The sequence below is a fragment of the Eleutherodactylus coqui genome, chromosome 4 (assembly GCF_035609145.1).
Source record: "Eleutherodactylus coqui strain aEleCoq1 chromosome 4, aEleCoq1.hap1, whole genome shotgun sequence".
In the NCBI taxonomy this organism is placed as follows: Eukaryota; Metazoa; Chordata; class Amphibia; order Anura; family Eleutherodactylidae; genus Eleutherodactylus; species Eleutherodactylus coqui.
This window is the reverse complement of record NC_089840.1, coordinates 236,245,009-236,268,513: the sequence shown is the minus strand read 5'-3', so window position 1 is coordinate 236,268,513 and position 23,505 is coordinate 236,245,009. Positions and strand designations below refer to the sequence as shown.

At 43.5% G+C, this 23,505-nt stretch overlaps 1 protein-coding gene across 1 annotated transcript; it reads right to left on the bottom strand.

Moving 5' to 3' along the window:
- Positions 1–616: 616 nt before the first annotated feature.
- On the bottom strand, positions 617–22,668 carry CYP17A1 (cytochrome P450 family 17 subfamily A member 1). The gene is made up of 8 exons (XM_066600915.1): positions 22,346–22,668; positions 18,361–18,499; positions 15,130–15,359; positions 12,204–12,290; positions 10,947–11,159; positions 10,113–10,282; positions 7,862–7,965; positions 617–3,353 (listed from the first exon to the last, which is right to left on the bottom strand). Exons 1-8 carry the CDS (start codon positions 22,658–22,660, stop codon positions 3,076–3,078), a joined length of 1,536 nt encoding a protein of 511 aa, XP_066457012.1. The 5' UTR covers positions 22,661–22,668; the 3' UTR covers positions 617–3,075.
- Between the last annotated feature and the right edge of the window lie 837 nt (positions 22,669–23,505).

The following is a 23,505-nucleotide window of genomic DNA, read 5'->3' as shown; positions in this document are numbered from 1 at the left end:
GCTGCCATTGCTAAAGGTGGAGCCACATAACCTTGGCACTTGTAGCTTTTGAACACTTTTCTTTTGGGACCTTTTAGACGAGTCGATTCTCGTTTCAATCAGTGAGTGACGTCACCGCTAATATGTTCGTACTTGTGCAGCCTGATTAGACAGGCAGATCATCATTGAGAATCGTTCACCGTTTCACATTCCTATGTGACAATCTGAGTAGAGAGTGTTTTAATACGATAGGTGAACGAGCCAACAATGATTTTTAGGGTGCATTCACACGAACGTATATCGGCTCGGTTTTTACGCCGAGCCGATATACGTTGTCCTCGTGTGCAGAGGGGGGAGGATGGAAGAGCCAGGGCCAGGAACTGTGCTCCCACCCCCTCTCTGCCTCCTCTCCACCCCTCTGTACTATTTGCAATGGGGAGAGGCGGGACGGGGGCGGGGCTAATTTCTGGACCTTAGCCACGCCCCTGTCCTGCCTCCTCTCATTGCAAATAGTGCAGAGGGGCGGAGAGGAGGCAGAGAGGGGGCGGGAGCACAGTTCCTGGCCCTGGCTCTTCCATCCTCCCCCCTCTGCACACGAGGACAACGTATATCGGCTCGGCATGAAAACCGAGCCGATATACGTTCGTGTGAATGCACCCTTATGATGGCTAAAATTGAACGATGAACGAAAAGCGATCGAGTCGTTGGCTCGCCTTCAAAACGATCAATTATCGTTCACTTTCACGTGTTTGAACGATTTTCTGAACGATAAGAGATAAAAGGCTCGTTGACTTCATTAGACTGTTGTTTTCATTTTTTGCTTTCCATGAGGCCAGGGGTGTAACTATAGAGGATGCAGGGCATGCGGTTGCACCCGGGCCCAGGAGCCTTAGGGGGCCCATAAGGCTTCTCTTCTCAATATAGGGAGCCCAGAACTATGAATAAAGCATTATAGTTGGGAGCCCCTTTACAGGTTTTGCATTCAGGCCCAGGAGCTTCAAGTTACGCCTCTGCATGGGGCATATCTTACAAGTGGGAATACTATTTCTGACTACCATGAATCTTGAAATTAACTAAGCCGTGATATTATTTTGACATTGTATATAATTGTTAGATCCCTCTGTGTATTTGGTCACTGCACATTCGCTTCATTTAAGCTCTGTATGATGGCATTTACGTAGGCATTGTGTGGCACTACTACTTAAGTGCACGGTGGTGGCAACATTATTATTTAGGCAAATGCATTTTTTTGCCCAATGTATGGCACTTTTAATCAGGCATTCTATGGTAAGGTTATTGTTAAATTGCATGACAGCACACCATCTGGGTGGGAGGACATCAACAGAAGATACTTCATAGGAGACAATCTGTCTTTATGGGGTTGACCCAAGAAAACAACTAATCCACAGGATAGGTGATAATTGTCTGATCAGTGGAGGATTAAGTACTGGGACCCCCACCAATAGCAAGAACAGGTGCATATTGCTGCTTCATTCATCTCTATAGCACTCCCAGAGATAACCAAGCGCCTGTACTTTTCATTTAGTGAACCCACTGAAGCCTAACTGGTAGTCGAATACAATTTTTTTTCCTTCTGATGTTAAACTCAGTAGCAAGTTCAACGATAATGGACCATGCAATCCAATTCTTCATTCTTTTACTCTATTTTATAAGTCCCAGTGTGCTTTGCTGCATAGATGTAAAAGAAGCTCAGGAGTTGAGTCCCTTCCCCACCTCCTGCTCATACACATTAGGCCTTAGTCAGACGGGCGTTTTTTCGCGAGATTTGCGCATGCGATTCGCGCATATATAGAACCAATGGTTCGCTATGGTATCGGTCACATGTCCGCTTTTTATGCGGATATGCGATAAATTATAGGACACGATGATTCGCAGATCGCGCCTATCTGCGTTCGGCGTTTTATGTGCGCACCAAAATCATTTACTGCAGCTAGCTGCGTTTTTTCGCTGGCGAGCACACCGCACTGTACTACCGTCATCTGGCGAGTGCATAGTCTTGTAGGATGTGAGAACTTGAATGAAATGGCAAAGGGTGACAAGGTGTTCGTAATATGGAGGCTAAGTTTCATGCGCATTTTGATGTGCACGGCGAAAAAGGTGCGAAAAAGTCCCGCAAAACAAAGTTCCGGCCAGTCTAAGCTTCATGCGCATTTTGATGCGCATGGCGATTTTACTCCGGTCAGACGGGCGTTTTGCTGCGACCATAAACGCGGCTAGGTGCTGATTTTCCCGCTATTTTTCGCCCCCGGTCATGCGATTTGCGCATGCGCATCCATCATGCGATCCGCAAATCGCGGGGAAAAACGCCCGTCTGACTAAGGCCTTAGTGTTGCCTATTTGCTTTATCATTAGTGAGTACTCATATTAGCAATTAAGCGTATAGTTTGTTTATGTGTAACTTTGTGTTTTTGCATGTAGCCATGTATTTGATGATGTATGCTGTAGACTATGAGATTAGTGTAACTATATGATACTGCAATATATATATATATATATATATATATATATATATTCACACACACTATGAAAACTACAGAACCCATTCTCAAAGCATATTTACTGCAATTTTATCCCAATATAGCCGTCCCACTGCCTGCGAGGTGCCCATACCATTAATGCAAGCACCACCACTGCTTGATGTTACAGGAAGGGACTATGCGCCGTCTATAAACAAAGAATAATGAGGCTGACAATAAAAAATTATTGTGATACTATGTAGCAATGTGAAACCCTCATGTGATCTGACTAAGGGTGGTTGCACATCTGCGTCGGGGGTTCCTATATTCTGGTTTGTTTGGGGAGCAGAAAAGGGGAATCCCCTGGCTGAATGGCTCAGTCTTATGACAGAACCAAACAGACCCCATTGATTATAGTGGGGTCCATTAGGTTTCCGCTCAGCCACCCGGAATTTCACTGGAAGAAAAAGCGCCGCATGCAGCACTTTTTCTTCCGGGATTTTGTGGCAGGTCTGCAACAGAATCTCCGACTGGAGGTTCCAAAATAGATATGAAACCACCCTAAAATATTAATCCTCAAAAGTACTCAGAGATCCACTCCTGTTGCGATGTTCAGAGTCTACGTAGCGATGTCAATGTTTTTCCAGACATCTCGCAGTTTTGCAGTCACCTTGAATGGTTTCACTTGAAGCACAACACCAAACTTTCCCTCCAGGCTTGGCAAAGGTTCTCCCTCAGGAACTTCCAAAGTGAACCTCTGCAAGACCCACGAGAGAAAAAGAAAGACTTCCATCTTGGCCAGGGCTTCTCCAAGGCATACTCGAATTCCAGCACCGAATGGCAGGTAGCTTTGGCTTGGTGAGCACACACGGTGTCCATTTTCATCTAAGAAGCGATCTGTAATAGATAAGAGGTCATGTAAGTTATGACACTGATTGTTCACCAGGACAGTATTGTGGGTGATGTGCTTAGTTAGACTCAACAAGTCAAACACAAAAGAAGAAAGGAAAAAGGAGCTAATTGAGCTAAAGGTACATATTAATAGTGGGGCGTGGGGGGATGGAGACAGCTGTAAGGCAAATGTCTATGGCCAGTCGAAGATAGCTATACTCAGGACACTTCCACCTACACGAGGATCCATGAGGTAAGCGAGTTCTTGGGACTCTTCTTCACTGTGTATCTATAGGGACGTGTCTGCCTTTCCCAGTGGTTTTTCTACTCAGGACGAAGTGCTCTCTATTTTTTTGGTTTGTATATAAGGTTTAATCCTCTGTATATGAAGTACACGATATAGGACTTTCTTAGGGCTCAGTCACATGGGCGCATCCGGGCGCCGATGCGCCCATGTTACTGCATGAAGAAGATGTCCGCACTGCAGGTGCAGACGACTCTCCGCAACGCGGAAGAAAGAACACATGACCGGCAATGGAGTTGGTCATGTGTCTTTTCTTACGGCAGTGCGGAGAGTCGTCCGCACCTGCAATGCGGCCATCTTATTCTGCAGTAACACAGGTGTGACTGAGCCCTTATAGGTTCTCATTAATGATGAGTGAACCATTGAAAGTTCAGTTTAGCTGAGTCGCCGAATTTTGGAAAACATTAGTTCACATTTTCACCACGACCCTTGCAGCACTAGGATCCTTGGTTCAAATTTGACAACATCTGCATGCAGTTTGTATGTTCTCCCTGTGTCTTTAAACAATTGCATTTAGAAAGCACTTACATATTATGCAGCGCTTGGTCAAATTGGAACCTAGAACCCTAGTACCGCAAGGCAACAGTGCTAACCACTGAAGCACCATGCTTCTTCTACCTTTGTCCTCCTCCCTCTTCTCTTTCTGAGGAAGAAGGAGAAGGAGGAGGAAGAAGAAGCAAGGTGGCTCAGTGGTTAGCACTGTTGCCTTGCAGAGCAAGGCCTCGAAGTTCAAATCTCACTAAGAAGAACATCTGTATGGAGTTTGTATGTTCTCCTATGTATGTGTTTCTCCTAGTTTTGAGGAAGAAGAAACATGGGAGGTCAATGGTTAGCACTGTTGCCTTGCAGCCCTGGGTTCCTAGGTTCAAATCGGACCAAGTGCGACATAATATATATGTGCTTTCTAAGTGTGATTATTATGAAACACAGAGGAAACATATAACCTCAATGCAGATGTTGTTAGATTTGAAGCTAGGACCTCAGTGTTGCAAGGCAACAGGAGAGCCACTGCCACCCCTTCTTCTGGTTCTGGTCCGACCCGAAACAAAGTTCAACTGCTTTGGTTCGCTCAACTCTAATACCCATTAAAATGGTTGGAATCCAAAATGTTCTTATTTTGCTGCCAATCTCTTACCTCAAAAGCATACAAGCTATCTTACATTCTTTTATAAGGAGGAAAATGAAGCCCAGAGTTACATGTGATATACATCTTATACATCGAAAGAGAGGCGGCCTAAGCTCACCTTCAGTTATTCAATACTACACAGTTACCAGAGGTGTAACTTGAAGCTCCTGGGCCCCAATGCAAAACCTGTAACAGGGCCCCCAACTATAATGCTTTAGTCATAGTACTGGGCTCCCTATATGGAGAAGACAGGCCTTATGAGCTCCCTAAGGCTTCTGGGCCCGGGTGCCACTGCATCCCCTATAGTTACGCCCCTGACAGTTACTATTTTAGACCAACTTTGGCCTTTATGGCTAGAGGATTTGGGTTTCCATTGGGTAATTCTGGTTAGGTAAACATTCTTTTAGAATTTTTTTACTAGCGCAATTTTTTTCATAACTACAAATTTTTTCCTAAATCGATTACTCTACATGCTATTGAAAATGTCAGGAATGGGGTGGCAAAAAAAAAAAAGTTTAATCTGTTTTGCCCTACATAAGGCTGATAAGAATTTATTAGAGGTTGCAGTGCAAAATCTGTCTTTTTCCATTTGGAAAGCTCTGGGATTGGCTCAGATTAACCAATTCTAGTTTAACAAGTGCTTTTTGATTCTTACAGACTTCCAGATTTAAGATCCCTATATCAGACCTTTTTAAACATTTTCAAGTCTGTCACTTATTAAAACCTTTTCCACTTCCTTCAAGAATTAATATCCCTTCCAAACTTGATGCCTGACTCTCTTCCCATCATGGCACCAATAAAGGACTTTTTATCTGATATCACATTCTGAATTGTCCCCCAATAGATCCATTGGATATTCTTAAAAAGGCGACTTAAACATTTTAGTTTCAGACAATCAGTGGTGTGAAGCGTACTCCTCAGTTCTATCAGTTTCTACATGTACAAACCACTTTGAGAACTCTTGTAAACTACTCTACAGATGGTACCTCACTCCACACACTCTGAATAAAGTATCCCCTCGCGTTTCCAATCGATGCTGGAGATGTGGTGCAATAGATGCTGCTCTAATGCATCTATGGTGAGATTATCCCCATGTCTTAAATCTTTTGAACCAGCTTTTCCAGTTAATGTAAAATTTTAGCAGCATTCAAATTTAGTTTAACCCTGCTGTGGCCTTAGTAAATATGGACACTGATCAATTTCCCATTATTTTAAGCAGCCTTATGCTTCATATTCTAATTGCATCTAGAACATGTATTGCCCAACATTGGAATAGTAACTTTATTCTTTCTATGTCTGACATAATCAGATTGGTAAACAATTGTTGGCTTGAATATATGAAGGAAGTGCTTTCAATGAAAGAGTGAAATTTTGAAAGGATTGAACAGTCTGGCTCCTGAGTACTTTAATGACTAATTCTTAATTTTCGTAGTTTTATAGTTATTTTATTACTTAAACGGTCTTTCACTGTACTTTTTCACTTTTTATTATCAACAATTTTGTGACTGTATGTGTTCAGAGGAGCATGGATGGCCTTATAATTCTCCTCACTCACCTTCTTAATGCTCTCCCTAAGGAATGATGTTACCCCACCTGACCCCCGTCACAGGCCTCTCACTAACCAAGCCAGGATCCTACTGCACACTGATGAGGGGCAAAAACCCTGAAACAGCTGTCTATGTATGGATTCTGGCTTGGGTTTCAATCCCCAATCATTGCTTTATAGACCTGAATAAAGGGTCAAACATTGATTTGAATGCTGCCATCCAACAGGTGGCGCTGCAAAGGTATTGTCCATGTCTCTTATCTGCATATTACCCAGAGGATCATGGATGGCCTTATAAGTCTCCTCACTTACCTTCTTGGTGCTTTCCCTAAGGAGCAATGTTACCCCTCCTGACCCATATCATAGGCCTCTCACAAGCCAAGCAAGAATCCTACTGCACACTGATGAAGGGCAAAAACCCAGAAACAGCTGTCTGTGTATGGATTCTGGCTTGGGTCTCAATCCCCAATCATTGCTCTACAGACCTGTATAAAGGGTCAAGTATTGATTTGAAGGAATAGTGCCATCCAATAGGTGGCGCTGCAGAGGTATTGTTCCATCTCCCTTATTTGCATATTACCCAGAGGAGCATGGATGGCCTTATAAGTCTCCTCACTCACCTTCTTGGTGTGCTCAATAAGGAGTCATGTTACCCATCCCGACCCACATCACAGGCCTCTCACCAGCTAAGCCAGGATCCTACTGCACACTGATGAGAGGCAAAACCCCAGAAACAGCTGTCTGTGTATGGATTCTGGCTTGGTACTCAATTTCCAATCATTGCTCTGCAGACCAATATAAAGGGTCAACCATTGATTTGAAAGAATGCTGCCATCCAATAGGTGGCGCTGCAGAGGTATTGTTCCATCTCCCCTATTTGTTTATTATATCTTTGTAACACTTGTGATAATATATCTTCAATGAAAACTTAATGTTCAAAAAAAAATAAAGGATTGCAAATCCCAGATGTGTTAACAGAAGCAAGACACGGGACAACAGTGACACAAACTAGGTTGAATGGGTCCTCAGAAGATGGGATTTGTACTGGTCATACAAAGCTCACATCTGACCATCACACAATCTACTTGGCTACATATTATAGATCTCATCTTGTTTGATGAAACAAAGCTTTAATGACCTCATTGCTTGCAGCTCTTTCTTTGGGTCGACCTTTCACCCAGCAGTCTGATCTCTTCCAGTTTTATGGTCTTAGTTCACCACTTTAAGCTATAGTGTTATAGAGTGCTGAGAACTAAGCACTTATTATAGTCCCCATTGAACAGATAATGTTGTGTATTCAATTAAGACTGCCATAAAGACATGGATAACGAGTCTGAAATAAGTGATAAAGTGCATTGGTAACAATAATGTATGTGTTTATGGCAACAAAGCACTCTTTACCAACTGACTTTCAAATTAGAATTGATCAAACAGGTTGGAACTATTTCCTCTGCAGATGGTCGTTCACATGAACTTATGGTATAAAAATTGTCATTCTGAAAAATACACAGGATTCCTATTATAAGTTCTTCACCAACCTGGATTAAAGTTTTCAGGGTGCACCCATTCCTTCTCGTCATGATGCATTGACCACAAGTTTATAACTACTCGGGCTTCCTTTGGAATAGTGTATTCTCCGATGCTATTAAACAAATAAACATACAGAATGTGAGGAATTGAGCTAAGCAGCAGCACATGTGAAAAAGACTTGGGTATACTAATAGATCATAGACTGAACATGAGTCAACAATGTGATGCAGCAGCCAAAAAGGCAAACACAATTCTGGGATGCATTAAGAAAAGCATAGAGTCTAGATCATGTCAGGTCATTATTCCCCCTCTACTCTTCCTTAGTCAGACCTCATCTGGAATACTGTGTCCAGTTCTGGGCACCACACTGCACCAAGATGGTGAGCGGTCTGCATATCATGCCACATGAGGAACGATTAAAGGATCTGGGAATGTTTAGCTTGCAAAAAAGACGGCTGAGAAGAGACTTAATAGCTGTTTACAAATATCTGAAGGGTTGTCACAGTGCAGAAGGATCAGCCCTATTCTCATTTGCACAATAAAAGACTAGAAACAATTGGATAAAACTGAAAGGGAGGAGACACAGATTAGATATTAGAAAAAAACTTTCTGACAGTGAGGGTGATCAATGAGTGGAACAGGTTACCACAGGAGGTGGTGAGTTCTCCTTCAATGGAAGTGTTCAAACAAAGGCTGCACAAATATCTGTCTGGGATGATTTAGTGAATCCTGCACTGAGCAGGGGGTTGGACCCGATGACCCTGAAGGTCCCTTTCAACTCTACCATTCTATAAAAAATATATACATCCATGAGACGTATGATACAATGTAATGTTTGAGCAGTACTGATAGTTGACATGTGTAAAATGTTACGATGAGTCTACAAAACGAAACTAAGTTCATTGCTTGCCCAAAGGTGTTTCCACTGGCGATTAACACTGTTTTTCCTCCTATTAAAAGGGTTGTACCACAATTACAAGTTATTCCCTGTGCACAGGATAGACGTTAAGTTGCTGATTGGTGGAGGTCTCGCCACTGAGACCCCTGCCGATCTTGAGAATGGGAATCCTGTGTGCCCAGTTCTCCACACTGCAGGATCACTTCAACCATCGTAGTGAGGAGGAGAATGAATGAAGCGCACTAATGCTCCATTCAATTCCAATGGGCCTGCAGAGATACTCAAGTGGCACACTCTCGAGTATTTCTGTCTGCTCGATTAAAATTAATGGAGGACTGACCACACATGCTCGGCCGTCGCTCCATTCACAGTGACATCACTGCGGGGGAAGAAGCATACCCCACAATGACAGGCCGAGCGGGACACAGGAGTCCCATTCTCGATCGGCGGGGTCTCAACGGTGAGACCCCACCAATCAGCAAGCTTTTCCCCATTGTGTGCATAGGGAATAATATGTAATCTTGGTACAACTTCTTTAATATGCTTAAAAAGGTTTTCCAGAAGTGAAAACATTTATATGGGCAAGCGAGGTTTAAAAATGGTCATACCTCTATGGTTGCACACCATTCTAACCCAGAAGAAATTGAGGCAGCCATGTACAATTCATTGGACATGTGACTGCTCAGCCAATCACTGGCTTCACTGGTGATTCTGCCAAGAACGATATGTGATTGCTGAAGCCTGTGATTGGCTGAGCATTCACATGCACAATGAATGGCATATGGCTTATTCTTCCAGGGTCGCAGTGGTGGGAAATGAGGAGCACAAAAGTGGTGAGCTTGCTTTATTTTTATATTTTTAACCTTTCCCTGTCTGCAAATTTTTTTTCATTCCTGAAAAAAAATCTGCCAAAAATGCATATTAACCCTTAAAAGAACACACTGGACTAAACTGATGTGCTTGGTTAGGCCTAATGCAGAACACGAGGAAGGCATTGCACAGAGTTCCTCTCTGCTGTTCTTTGAGTCGTGCTCCTTCCCCTCAGTCCCTGCACTAGATATGATCTAGTTTTGCCCAAAGTCCTGAAGTAAAAAGGTTATAATGATGATATCACTTAGAGAACTAAATAAATCCAAAATACATTTTTCACCTAAGAGTAAATGCTAAATGGAGTCTGACAGCTCCTCATCCACTTACCTTCTAACTTACAAAAGACTAGACTCATACAGTTACTATATGGTAGTTCATAACTTGATTTACTCCTTTAATGTGCAGTCCAGTAAGTAGCAAAAATAAGTAAATCATTCAATGCACTTTACAATGTGTTCCCACCATGCTGTAAAAGTTTCTTCAATTCTCACCTGGTATCTTTCATTGCTACATGAGGAATGAGTAGAGGGGAGACGGGGCGAATTCTCAGAACTTCAGCTATGGTGGCCTCCAAGTAGTGTAGGATTTTTCTGTCGCTCAGTAGGGGATATCTCCCAAATCCAACATTCACATCCAGCTCTTCTTGGATCTTCTTCTGTACCTGTAATTCATTACAGGAGTTGGTTGAATTAGAAATACACAAGATTAATGAATGAGACTTAATATCAACTTATCTCCTAACCATTGGATAGTAGATAAATGTCTGATTGGTGGGGTCCAACCAATAAGACCACCACCAATCAAGAGATTGTGGAGCGATAGCCATTCATGCACATTGCTGCTTCATTCATTTCTATGGGACTGCCGAAGAGAAGTTGAGCACAGAGATCAGCCATCTCCGGCGGTTCAATAGAGATGAATGGAGCAGTAGCACAGATACTTGACCATAGCTCCATTCATACGGGGGACATGGGACCCTCATACTCAGGATTGGTGGGGGTGCTTGTGGTTGAACTGCCACTGATCAGACACTTTTCACCTATCCTTTTAGGATAAGCTTATTTCTTGGATAACCCCTTTAAAAGAGCTGTCCAATCAGCCCAACCCCTATCCATATGGGCATCATAGAGGTGGACCCCCAAATTATCCATGTAATACACAGAGATTTAAATGGTTGCAAAGTGTGACACTCAGCGATCATGCTAGACTCAGTTTCAGAAGAGCCAATCATGGCAAGAAAATCTCTTCAACCACTATGCCATAGAAGATACTATGCCAATGCTACTACTTCTCGCTAGCAACATTTCTACACATAATTGCCCTACCTCTGGGTAGTGCATCATATAAGCAATTGCCCATTTCAACACTGTAGATGTGGTCTCTACTCCTGCTCCAAATATATCCCCGACAGTCATCAGGATGTGGTCCTCCGTCAGTCCTACATCATGGGATAGATTGCTGTTGTTATTTTCCATGCTGAGTTTGGCCTTCAGAAGAGCATCCAATAGGTCATTGACCGTTTCACTACAGAAAGCTGCCTGTAAGATATGGAAATTAGAATCAGAAACCAGATGCCTCAAATACATGACACGCTTACTATCAACTATGGGAACAGTTATGTAAAGACAAGGAAATGATGCTGCTATATAAAGAGGTCATAAAAGGTAATTAATCTCCTACAAAAAATCGTATATCCTATTATATTTGGGACCTTGGTAGGAGGAAGAGCTGATTTGTACTGTCTTCTCCTTACAAGCACAGTGTTGGGTTTTCTAAGCAACTTTGGAGCTATGCAGCACTTTCAAGTAATTTATTAATTACAAAGTTGGGTACACACTTTACCAACCTAGGAAGGCTGAGTCGGCATTGAGCTGGCTACCTGAACCATGTGGGTACTGAACTCGCAACCTTCAGGTCGTAAGTCAGAGCTTAGGACTGCATTTCTGCTGCCTTAGCACTCTGCGCCACACGAGGATAAGACGGGTGGTCACTGCACCCACGCTAATAAAGGTGTATCCAAAGAAAGGACTTCATTTTGCACAGCAGTATAGGGCCACTGCTGATTGGCAAAGAGTTGCCTTCTCCAATGAGTCACATTTTCTGCTTCATCAAATCGATGTAAGTTGGTGTGTCAGTCGAGGAACATCAGAACAACTACCCTGCAACCATTTGTTGGAAGAACACAAGCTGGTGGCGGAAGCTGTCCGACTCGCAGCCCGTCTGCAATTGACATTGTGGATAGCCTGCGGGTACCCGCATCATGGTCTATCAACGGCACGAGAAAAACAAATATATATAAAAACCCCCCCAAAAAAACGCCATCTGCAGTACAGAAAAAGCAGGTACGCGGGGTCACTGCGCTGCGGGAACCCACATGCGAAATCCGGCTCTGTTGTGTTCAGCCGGCCTAAAGGAGAAATGTTGCAAGAACTGGCATTTCCCATAGTAATTATTTATGGCGGATTGCTCCTATAATTTCCTAAGGGTCGTGTTTCATAGTCATCAAGAAAAACGTTTGTGCAAAAATGATTTCAAGTGTATTTTCAGCGAGTTTATGCTGATATATCTCCTGCCGCACCTACCTCGTGTTCCTTTAGTTTCTTTTCGAGCAGCTGATCTCGGCATCTCACCGAATTCCTTAATATATCCAGATCCTTGTTTGGGAATATCTGGCAACATTTAACAACAGTGACAAAACATTTGGTTATTTCCCTTTATTGGTGGTTTTAGGCTTTCATGTGTCAAATGACTAATCACTAGAGATGAGCGAACCTACTCGGTTCGGGTGTTTTTGCACTCGAGCGCCGCTTTTTCCGAGTAACTGACTACTCGGACGAAAAGATTCGGGGGGCGCCGGGGGTGAGCGGAGGGTTGCAGAGGGGAGGGGGGGGGAGAGAGATAGAGAGCTCCCCCCTGTTCCCCACTGCTACCCCCCACTCCACCACGCGGCCCCTCCCCCTGCCCCCCGACGCCCCCCCAAATCTTTTCGTCTGAGTAGTCAGTTACTCTGAAAAAGCGGTGCTCGAGTGCAAAAACACCCGAACCGAGTACGTTCGCTCATCTCTACTAATCACTGTGTACAGAAAAACCATTTGGACGATATATATTTGCAATAAATTAGAACATTTTTGTCTACATTCAGAGGCAACAAACTGATGCATAGTTAGTCCTGTTCCCAGCTGGGAAGTGGATACAATTGTATCAATCCTAGGCAATGCTCTGAGGCTGCTATTACATGAGCGGCAGCCCCTAGTACTCACATTTTCCCGACAATTGCTGGGCTGTACCTGCAAGCGCAAGTGCAGCCCGACAGTCAGTGCTACTACACGAGCGTTAATGGCTTGTAATAGAACTAATTGCCGCTAGTGCTTGTGTAATGAAAGTAAAATCGCTGCATTTGTGTGAGAGCGGCCTTTTACAATATCAGATTTTCATTTTCTTAAATGTTCTCTAAAATAATTCCTTGTGACGCGACTCACTTTGGATAAAGCTCCTAAATTGTATTAACTTCTCAACTGAGAGCACAACTAGCTATCTACCAATTGACATTGCGGAAAGGTCATGGGACCCACGTCATTACCTAGCAACGACATGGGAAAGATGAACATTTAAATAGAAAAATCTGTACTGCGCATATCCGACGGCTCACCGGGCGGACCATTCGCAGTACCGAAGACAAGAAATGACAGGTCTGTGCGGACGTCGGCGGGGCACAGGGTCGGATTCCACTATGGGATCCCGCATCCACAATCTGACCTGTTCATGTGCAGCCGGCCAAAGACTGTAGCAGAAATCCACTGTTGAGCTTCAGATTTCTACTGCAGTTATGCCGTTGACCAGCACATTCATTTAGCCCTTTGCAATCCGCAAATCTGTGTGCAAAAATGGCACGGAATCCACGTTAAGAAGGGATATGGCACTTTTTTTCTGCATGTGGAAAAAACTTGCATCTAATAGACATAGTAACATAGTATGTTAGGCCGAATAAAGACAATTTCCATCTAGTCCAGCCTGTTATCCTTCTGTGTTGTTGATCCAGAGGAAGGCAAAAAACCCCAAGAGGCAGGAGCCAATTAGCCCTTTTGGGGAAAAAAATTCCTTCCCGACTCCCTAATGGCAGTCAGACCAATACCTGGATCAACCTCTGGTAGTTGCTACCTGCCTGTAAGACCCGGATCAACAACCCGCTAGTCACATAATGTCTATATCCTGTAATATCATAGCGCTCTAGAAAAACATCTAGTCCCCTCTTAACTCCTCTATGGATTTTGCCATCACCACGTCCTCAGGCAGAGAGTTCCACAGTCTCACTGCTATAACAAATCCGCCACGTAAACATACATTACATGTAAATAAGCAATTTCTTCTCTTTTAAAGTGGTTGCCCGATTGTAAACTATTATTGCTCTAACCTTTGTCCCCTGCTGATCTACTATTGATGGCCAATCCTGTCGCTCTGGATCCTTGCTGATCAGCTATTCTCTGGGCCAATGTGTTTATACATTGAGCTGATTTCTGCAGGAAGCAGATAGCCCTGTTCCCACTGCTGTGGCCACACTTGGTATTACAGTCAAAATGTCCATTGAAGTAAAAATGAATTTGGCTGGCCTGCCCACTGCAATGAGAACAGAGATATTTGCTTCCTGAAGAAATCAGCTCAGTGCATGAGTACAAAGGCCCAGTGAACAGCGGATAAGTGAGGATCCTGAGCAGTGGTCTCCCAATGATCAGCTATTGATGACCTATCCTGAGCATAGTTTATTCCCGGACAACCCCTTTAAGGCCTCATGTCCACGGGGAAAATCAGATCCGCTGCAGATTCTACATGTAGAATCTGCAGCGGGTCCCTCCTGCCCCGCGGACATGAGCGCTGAAAATAGAAATTTAAAAGCATTTACCTTTCCGTAGCGGGCGGCGAAGGTCAGCTGTTCCTCACGGCCGGATCTTCATTTTCGGCCGGCGGATGAATTCCTGACGCCGGCGGCACGTCGCCGGCACGTCGTCGACGTGCCGCGCGCATGCGCCGGGCACATCCGCCGAGCCGAAGCAAGGGAGATGCGGCCGTGAGGAAGAGCAGAGCTTCGCGGTCCGCTGCGGGTGAGTAAATGCTTTTAATTCCTATTTTAGGTCTCCCGCGGATCCGGACGGCTTCCATAGGCTTCAATAGAAGCCCGCGGGAGCCGTCCCCGCGGGAGACCCGCATGAAAATGGAGCATGGTCCAGATTTTTTCATGCTCCATTTTTTTTTAAATGCCTTTTATTGACGATCCGCGGGTATTTATCTACCCCGCGGGTGGTCAATGCATCCCTATGGGGTGCGGATCCGCATGCAGGAAATCCGCTGCGGATCCTAAATCCTATTTTCCCCGTGGACATGAGCCCTAAGGAGGAAGAATATGACAATCCCCATGGATGATACACAAATATTTGCCATCTGTCACACCATTATCCATCTCCACTGCTAATCTGCAGTACAGAGTGTAGAATTTCTCTTTCATTATGTCCGTACCTGGAGCCAGGGAAAGATGTCAACCAGGCTATCCTTTGCCACGGTGTCCACGATGCCTTTGCAGTAACTTAGCATGCTCTGAAACTCTGCATCACCTCTTCTATATCTTGTGTTGAAACACAAAGCGCACACCACGTTAGTGATAGCTCGTGTGATCTCTGGCTCCATGTTGAAAGGGATAGTCTGGAAAGTACTAAGTGTTTGGCACAAGGAGGCAGCTTCACGAGAAACTACGGTAAAGAAGCAAAAGTCAATGGCTAAGTTTAGTAAACCACTAGAATTAAAGAGATATCCCTGTCTCAGCTAATCATGGTTAAGATGGGAATAGCCATCTAAATACAGCAACCACCAGTGCTAGGATTATGGAAATTGACTATTCTACACTGTTTTTGTAACTCCCATAGAAGTGAATCTGAGTTACAAAAACCAAGTAGCACAGTAAGCTCTGCTGTGTCCATAATATCTGAGATGCAGAAATAGTGCAGCTCACTGGGCTATGCTATTTACGTAATGCACATTCACATCTACGAGTGCTATGGAAACAGCGTAGAACAGCTAGTTCAACTGCTTCTACAATCACATCCACCTCTGGCAGCAGAAGTGATCTAGGATGGGGTGGGGGACATTTTTTAATATAGGTGCCATCTCTAGGCCCACCTCCATGGATATGCCATAGACATCTAGTATGGAAATACCCCTTTAGGACAATTTCCTATGATGCTGTGAGTTCAGGTCAGTGAACCTGTGGTCTGGTTGGGACACCCGTCCATCTTATGGGAACAAGACAGTTCAGTAGAAATGAGGGGCTTGCAGGTGTCGCAGCTGTAATACAGTTAGTAAAATGTGCCCAAATTATGGCCTGGTAAAGATGACATTCCATGTTCTTCTATTGGTTGACTTCATGATTTCTCAGTTGAAATAAATAATTCATGTTATTCAATTTTCATATTGAAAAGTAATAAGAATATATTAAAGCACAAATATTTAGACTACACTACAGTAATAATAAATGTTAGTCATGTACTACAATATTTGACCACTAGATGTCACCAGAGCTACAAAAATGCACCCATTTCCACATTCTAGGCCTGTAGTAGACTAAAGATCGCTGCATTGCTTTTGAAGTTTTAGAGCTATTATCGATCATAGGTTTCTCTGTATTGAAGAGATTGGGTGGCTTTGCATCAGCTGACCAATCATGCATCTAATGTAAAAATATATACAGTATATTATATCAAAATATTATATAATAGATTGCAAAAAGTGATGACAGTAGTTTGGCCAGCATTCTTAAATTTTACCACAAGAGGGAGTATGTCAACATTACTCCATCCAGAGATTATATGAACAGAGTTTCAAACATTGAAGGTATGCAAATTACAGATGGAACAATGGCTCTGCAGCGCCACCTATTAGAAGGTACCTTTACTACAAGCCAATGTCCGAATATAACATCTGCCATTTGCATAGAAAATTTCCAATAAGAATGCATGGCCTTTTATGTCTCCTCATGCCTACTAGGTGGTCTCCACAAATTGTACCCCTCTTGACCCGTATGATAGGCCTCTCACCCAGCCAGCCAGAAGCGTATTCATTATATAAAGAAAAGATATGCAATTTTCCTATATAATTTGTGTATCTTTTCTCTAAGTTTTTCAAGATCTCGGCTATAGTCAGCGCACAGATCCTTCATTGTTTCCTTCCTAATTATAAGGCTTTGACGTGGTCATGTGATGATCCCTGGGGTGCACAGCTTGAGTGACCTGATAAAGGTACCGTTATGTGATCAGGTCAGGGCACACTTCTAACAATTGGTGATTATCCAAAGCCGGCAATCTTTCAAAGGATTGGTTGACTAGTTAATAGGGTTGTTTGAGATCTGACAAAAAGGTCTGCTTTCTTCTATACTCAATATCTTGCTTGCATTAGGGATGCTACCCAGCCAGTAATTCACCAGCCCAGCTCTTAATTACTTCTAGTGGCCAGAACTGCTATTTATTATTAAAAAATAATCAGTTCTGTGGCTAGCTGGCAGCGATCCCCACTGTATTGCAGACTCTACCTCCCACCCCCCACATTTTACTTCCTGCACTATGGTAGCAGTTGTAGAAATCACTCTGTCATATAGGACTAATGCTGGAGGTTGTGCAGTTCTACTCTCAGCATAACACAACTCCTCGGAGAGCTATAATAAAGTGGGGCCACAGAAGGGGAAAATTATACTTAAGTGGGGCTACAGAGGGGCACTGTAACCTACATGGGACCACAAAGCAGGGACTCTTCTCATATGGGGTTACAGAGGAGGATACTATACTAATGTCAGGCCACAGAAGGAGACGTTCTACCTTAGTGGAGCCACAGAGGGAGGCATTATCACTTTGTGAGGCCATAGAGGGGTCACTATCACTTAGCCAAGCTATAAAGGGGACACTAGTCCTACAGGGAGACACTGGGAGAGGAATTTGGGGTAGCAGCAAGGTAGAGAGATTGTGCTGAGATACGTTGTGGCTGCAGAAAGCCTTCATAGCACTCTGGGTGCAGAAAGAGGAAAAAAATGAAAGTGGATGTGATTACTGGAAGTTACTGCACTGTAATCACTATCACTGTGTAGAGCTGTCATTTATTATATGCAGACTGCACTGTAATCACTATTAGGCCGGCTGCACACGAGCGTGACGGGCGTCACGGCGCCCCCCAAAGACCCCATACTTACCAGCGGATCCGGTCTCTTCGCTCCCGCATGACGCTTCCCCGCCCACCGCCGCCACGTCACATGACACGCCCACCGCGTCACATGACGCGGCCGGCCATGTCATGTGACACGGCGGCGGTAGGCGGGAAAGCATTTTCACGCTATCTTCCGCTGTTACATTGAGCTATTAGGTTCAATAGAACCTAATAGTTGCGGGCAATGCAGCGAATTACATGGCGGAAATCCGTTCGTGGGAAGGGAGCCTTACTGTGTAGAGCTGTCATTTATTATATGCTGGCTGCATTATTTAGAGGTATACTAGAGCTGAACCGCTGTATCTCAGTCTGCTGTATTATAAATTTTGCCTTATAGAATTTTTTAGGGGGGGGGGAAGAGAAAATTCAGGTGGAATAACAGAAGTAAAATCATTCATTGTGTTATGCCATGCCCCCCAAGCCAAGCCGGCTTTTTATCCTGGTGAGTACTTTTTGGGGAAAAAGGTGGTAATCCTAGCGTAGACATATGAAAACAGTACTCACTGATCTGCTCAATGGCGACGGTCCCTTCACCAAACATGCTGAGAGAGGAGTGCACCAATTTACGGTGAAACTTCCAAGTAGGGCTGTAGTTGGCAAAAGCGATATCCTTCGCATCTCTTGTCAAAATATCAGTTGTCACCTTGAATGGAAAGGACATAACTATTTAAACTACAATATCCCATACACACCTTGACATCTGTTCCTCTTTTGAAGGTGCAATTCTAACACTGACACTTTAAATACAGGTATTTTACAGATACCTACCAGCAATTAGGTCATCAGGCACAGAGCACCTACTGTACAGTCCCCCACCCCCCTCTGAACCAGAGTTCATCGAGGCACTCCTGTGATTTTATTTCATTCATTATGTAGCTATATCCCCAGTATATATAAGTGGGCTCGTCTTACCTTGCTTAGTTATTCCTTTCTGTCTGAAACTTATGCCCTCTTTTTTTTTATCAAATGGTCATGTGATCTCAATTCTGACCAGGTTAGATTTACTTGGGGTTATGTGTTCAGTTTCTCAGTCTACGCAATGCTGTAACATGGACCCTACCACAGAAACTGCCCACAGTTACTAATGATGATCTCACAGCTCCTGCCCCACAGTTATAATAGAGGAGATCACAGCTCAGCCTGCTTGACTATACTTATGGTCTGTAGCTTATTTAGAAGAATAAAGAAGGTAATGATAATTACATTGTGCCCCCAGGAGGCATAGACGGTATAGCCTCTAGCTAATGCTATGCTTATGTATACATTTTTTAAATTTATACTGTGCTCTGCTGTTTGGAGGATTGCAAGAGCTTAGTAGACTTGAAGGGGATCTTCTCCCATTACAAGAGAATGACTCCAAAGTCTTTGTCAAAATACTGCCCTCATGTTACAAAAACATTTAAGCGCTACATGTATGGCACATGTTGGGTACCATTAAATGGAGCAGGTTCAGGAGCCTAGCCCACTACATACATGGTGGGTATAGGCTGTCCTACATAGCGGACACCCATCTGTAACAGCTGCAATCAGAGATTATTCTGATTGCAACTGTTAACCCCTTAAATGCTACTATCAATTCTGAATGTCCCAGTTAGAATTGAGATGTCCTGAACAGCCTCGCCGTGATGAAATTACGGAGTGCTGTCTGTGTGTGATGTCAGCCAGGGGCTGATTGGAGGCCCCAGGGCTGACATCACTGCCTATCAAGAAGTGCCTGTGGCACAGGTGAAAATACAGTATAAGGCAATACCATAGTATTACATTATACTGTATAAACAATCAAATGATCACAAATTCAAGTCTCCTATGGGAACTAAAAACTGTTTAATTAAGTAAATTAAAGGTTTTTTAATAATTAGACAATTGAAAAAAAAAATACAAGTTAAGAAACCCTTTTCTAAGTTGTCACATCAAAAAATAAAAAATAAACATTAATACAAATGAATACAAGACCCGTCATTCTCGTGATCGGCAGTGGTCCCAGCGGTCAAACCCCCAGCGATCAGATACTTATCCACTATCCTGAAGGTAGGGCATAAGTAGATGTCTTGAGATAAGAAGGGGATCATAGAAGGGATCCACCACTTATGAATCCCCTTTAATCACAACGGTAGCTATTGAGATAAAGAATTAGCTACAGAGCTGGAGAAATCCTTTAAGAGCAGAGATTAATTCTCAAATTGGGAAGGAGTAGGCAATAATGTTCTCTGTTCTTGAGTAAGATTTATTAGAACTAGAGATGAGCGAGTATACTCGCTAAAGGCAATTGCTCGAGCGACCATTGCCTTTAGCGAGTACCTGCCTGCTCGAGGCTGAAGGTTCGGGTGCCGGCATGGGGGAGCAGTGAGTAGCGGCAGTCAGCAGGAGGGAGCGGGGGTGAAAGAGGGAGAGAGAGATCTCCCCTCCGTTCCGCCCCGCTCTCCCCGGCAGCTCCCTGTCCGCCGCCGCACCAGAACCTTCTGTCTCGAGCGGGAAGATACTCGCTAAAGGCAATGCTCGCTCGAGCAATTGCCTTTAGCGAGTATACTCGCTCATCTCTAATTAGAACCCCTATCAGGGCATGAGAGTCTGACATTTGTAGTTACAGACTCTGATATGTTATCCGTTGGCCTTCTAAAGGAAAGGGCATTCCCAATATACAACGGGTCATGATAAAGTAGGGCTAACTGGGCTATGGTTACATGGTGACAATACTCAGCATACAGTATGTTTCATACCATAGTACCTCAGTAATTGGGGCAGTGATGTAGAACTACAGTGTCTGATTGTAACCCAGCCACCTGTCTGCAGTTGGACATGCCATGATGCTTTGGCTAGGACAGAATTTGATTTTGCCAAATCTTGTGTTGCCAGTTAGCTCTGGCAGCACCTTGGCAGCTACAAATAGACTTGCTCTCTGTTCTATACATTGTATCAGAATGTTACAGCACCCCAGTAATACAGATTGGCAAGAAAAACCTAGTAATGTCTCCAAGAGATAATACTGTTGTCTGAGGAATTTAATTAAATCTTGTGTTCAGCCTTGAAGTTCTGTCCTTGTAAACGAGCATTCATGACGAAGCATGGCGTCCAAGTTACGCACTATCTCTCTCATTCTTCATACTACTAATTCACTAGTATTACTGTGATAACTTTATAGCAAATATAGCAAACATTAACTTGATATTTAATGCATTAAATTCACAGTTGCAGCAAACTTTAACTTGACCTTTTCAATAGCATGTATTAAATGTTAACCTAACCGCTTGTGCACAGTAACGTACATGTACATCATGGAAATTCCATATATGTACGACATGTAAATGGTGCAGGCTCAAAAGCTGAGCCTGCAACAGTAGCCGCCTCTGACAACCAGCCTCTTGCTTGAACAGAGGAGATCGGTGTGAATGTTGATCGCAGCATGTACGAAGTTAACAGAGGGAGGGTGCTCCCTATGTGATGTCACCAGCCATCCACTATGAAATTGTGGAGATCTGATGGGTACCCATGGCAACTGGATGCCAGTCTATGGCATCCAAGTCTGCCATGGCCTGTGATCAATATGATAAGAAATAAAATACTGCAATACAGAAGTAATGCAGTGTATTATCTGAATGATCGTGAGATCACAAGTTCAAGTCCTCTAGAAGGATATAAAAAAGTAAAAGATAATCAAAACAAATAGTCCAAAAAAAAAGACATTAAAAAAAAAACCTTTTTTTGTTTAAAAAAAAAAACATGTTTGATATTGTCACATCCATAACAATCTGAACAGTAAATTGAACCACTTTTATCCTGCATGGCAAACACTATAAAAAAAGGAGAGAAAAAAAGGAGCCAAAATGCTTTTTTTTGTTCATTTCGCCTCCCAAAAAGCACAATAACGGTGATCAAAAAAGCCATATGTACTCCAAAATGGTACCAGTAAAAACTACAGCTTATCACACCAAAAAACATCCCTCATATACTCCGCCGATGGGAAAATAAAAAAAGTTATGGGTCTTTGAATGCAGCGATGAAAAATAATTATTTTCCAAAATATATCATTTTGGTATCGTAATCATACTGACAAGCATAAAAAGTTATCATGTCATTTATAACACATCATGATCATTGTAAAAAAAAGAGCAAAAGGAATGTTTTTTTTTCACTCAGCTCCCTCTCAAAAAAAAAAACAAAAAACAAAAAAACAGTTATAGAATATATTATATGTACCCCAAAATTGTACTAATAAAAACTACCGCTCCCCACACAGAGAATAAGCCCTCATATGGTGAGGTTGATGGAAAAAATAAAAAAAGTTATGGCTTTTGAAAGGTGGAGATGAAAATCCTCCCCCAAATTGTCATTAGGTCCACAGTAGACCACGTCCTTAAGGGGCTACAGTTTGCTGATGGTCCAGTTAATGTTTGCTATGTGTATGTATGTGATTGTCGCTGCATATATGAAGTATTACATTACATTCTCACTACATGATAACTGAAGTCCGACTTATCCCAGTGATACTTACCGTGCGGGGTCTTCCAGCAAACGTCTTACCCTTCTTCAGTAAAACCTCCCTGGCATCTTCATAGTTATTCACCACAACTACATAGTGGGAACCCATCTTAAAGGAGTACAGCTTGCCATACTTTTTCTGCAGGTTACAGAAGAGGATGTGTGGAGGGAGGTGATTCCCAAGGTGGAGTAAGCTCCCAATGACAGGCAATGAAGGTAAGCTCTTGGGATACTTTACTGTCCCATGGCTTCTTAATCCCTGTCTCCGGATAGAGATGAGAATGAGCCCAAAGGCTACAAGTAAAGCACCACCAAGCCACACAATCATGCTGGATCTTCTCCACCTTGTAAGGACTGTTACAGTTCAGAGCTCAAATAAGTATTGCTGGGATTTTCACAGCAACCAATCACTGCTAAGAGATCATTAACTCCCTCAGTACTGGAAATAGTTGCTGTTCCTCATTTCCTTATTGCAGTTAAATAAATTGTATCTTTAACCCTTAGTCTATACTGATAATTATGAAAAGTCAGTATTAAATTTGCAAAAGCAGAATAGTTTTGAGAAATGTTTTGCATAGGTACTGCCCAAACTTAGAACGGGCTGCAGCGATTCAGACCGTATTGGGACCCTATTATTGGACTTGGAGTTTGTTTTGGAACTTCTTGTGACAAAGCCTATAAGCTGACAGTTATATATTGTACTAAGCATGAGAATCGTTTTGCCTGCCGCTGGCATCGCTGCACCCTCTGTGATGGAATTTGAAGAGAGCATGAACCATCTTCTTAGGCCTCCTTCCCACGAACGGAAATCCGCTGCGTTGCCCGCAGCTTTATGTTCTATTGAACCTAATAGCTCAGTGCGCACGGTGCGGAATTCCACCATGGAATTCCGCACCGTGAATTCACCCGTCCTCACCCGCGGCAAATAGGACGGTTGAGGCTCTATTTGCCACGGGTGTACGCGCGGACGGCTTCCATTGCAGTCAATGGAAGCCGTCCGTTCACGCTATCTTCCGCTGTAGCACAGTGGAAGATAGCGTGAAAACGCTTCCCCCCCCACCGCCAGCGCGTCATGTGACGCGGTGGGCGAGGACACTGGATCCGCAGGTAAGTATGGGGGTCTCCTGGGGGGCGCTGTGACCGGCTCCGCCGCGGAATTTCGCGGCGGAGCCC

Bases quoted from the DNA above. Each gene is read 5' to 3' on its own strand.
- CYP17A1 (XM_066600915.1), bottom strand. From the start codon at position 22,660: ATGATTGTGTGGCTTGGTGGTGCTTTACTTGTAGCCTTTGGGCTCATT. The intron at 7,966-10,112 runs GTGAGAATTGAA...TTTGTTTAATAG, and splicing joins GTAGCAATGAAAGATACCAG to CATCGGAGAATACACTATTC. The intron at 3,354-7,861 runs GTTGGTGAAGAA...TATCTATTACAG, and splicing joins CCCTGAAAACTTTAATCCAG to ATCGCTTCTTAGATGAAAAT.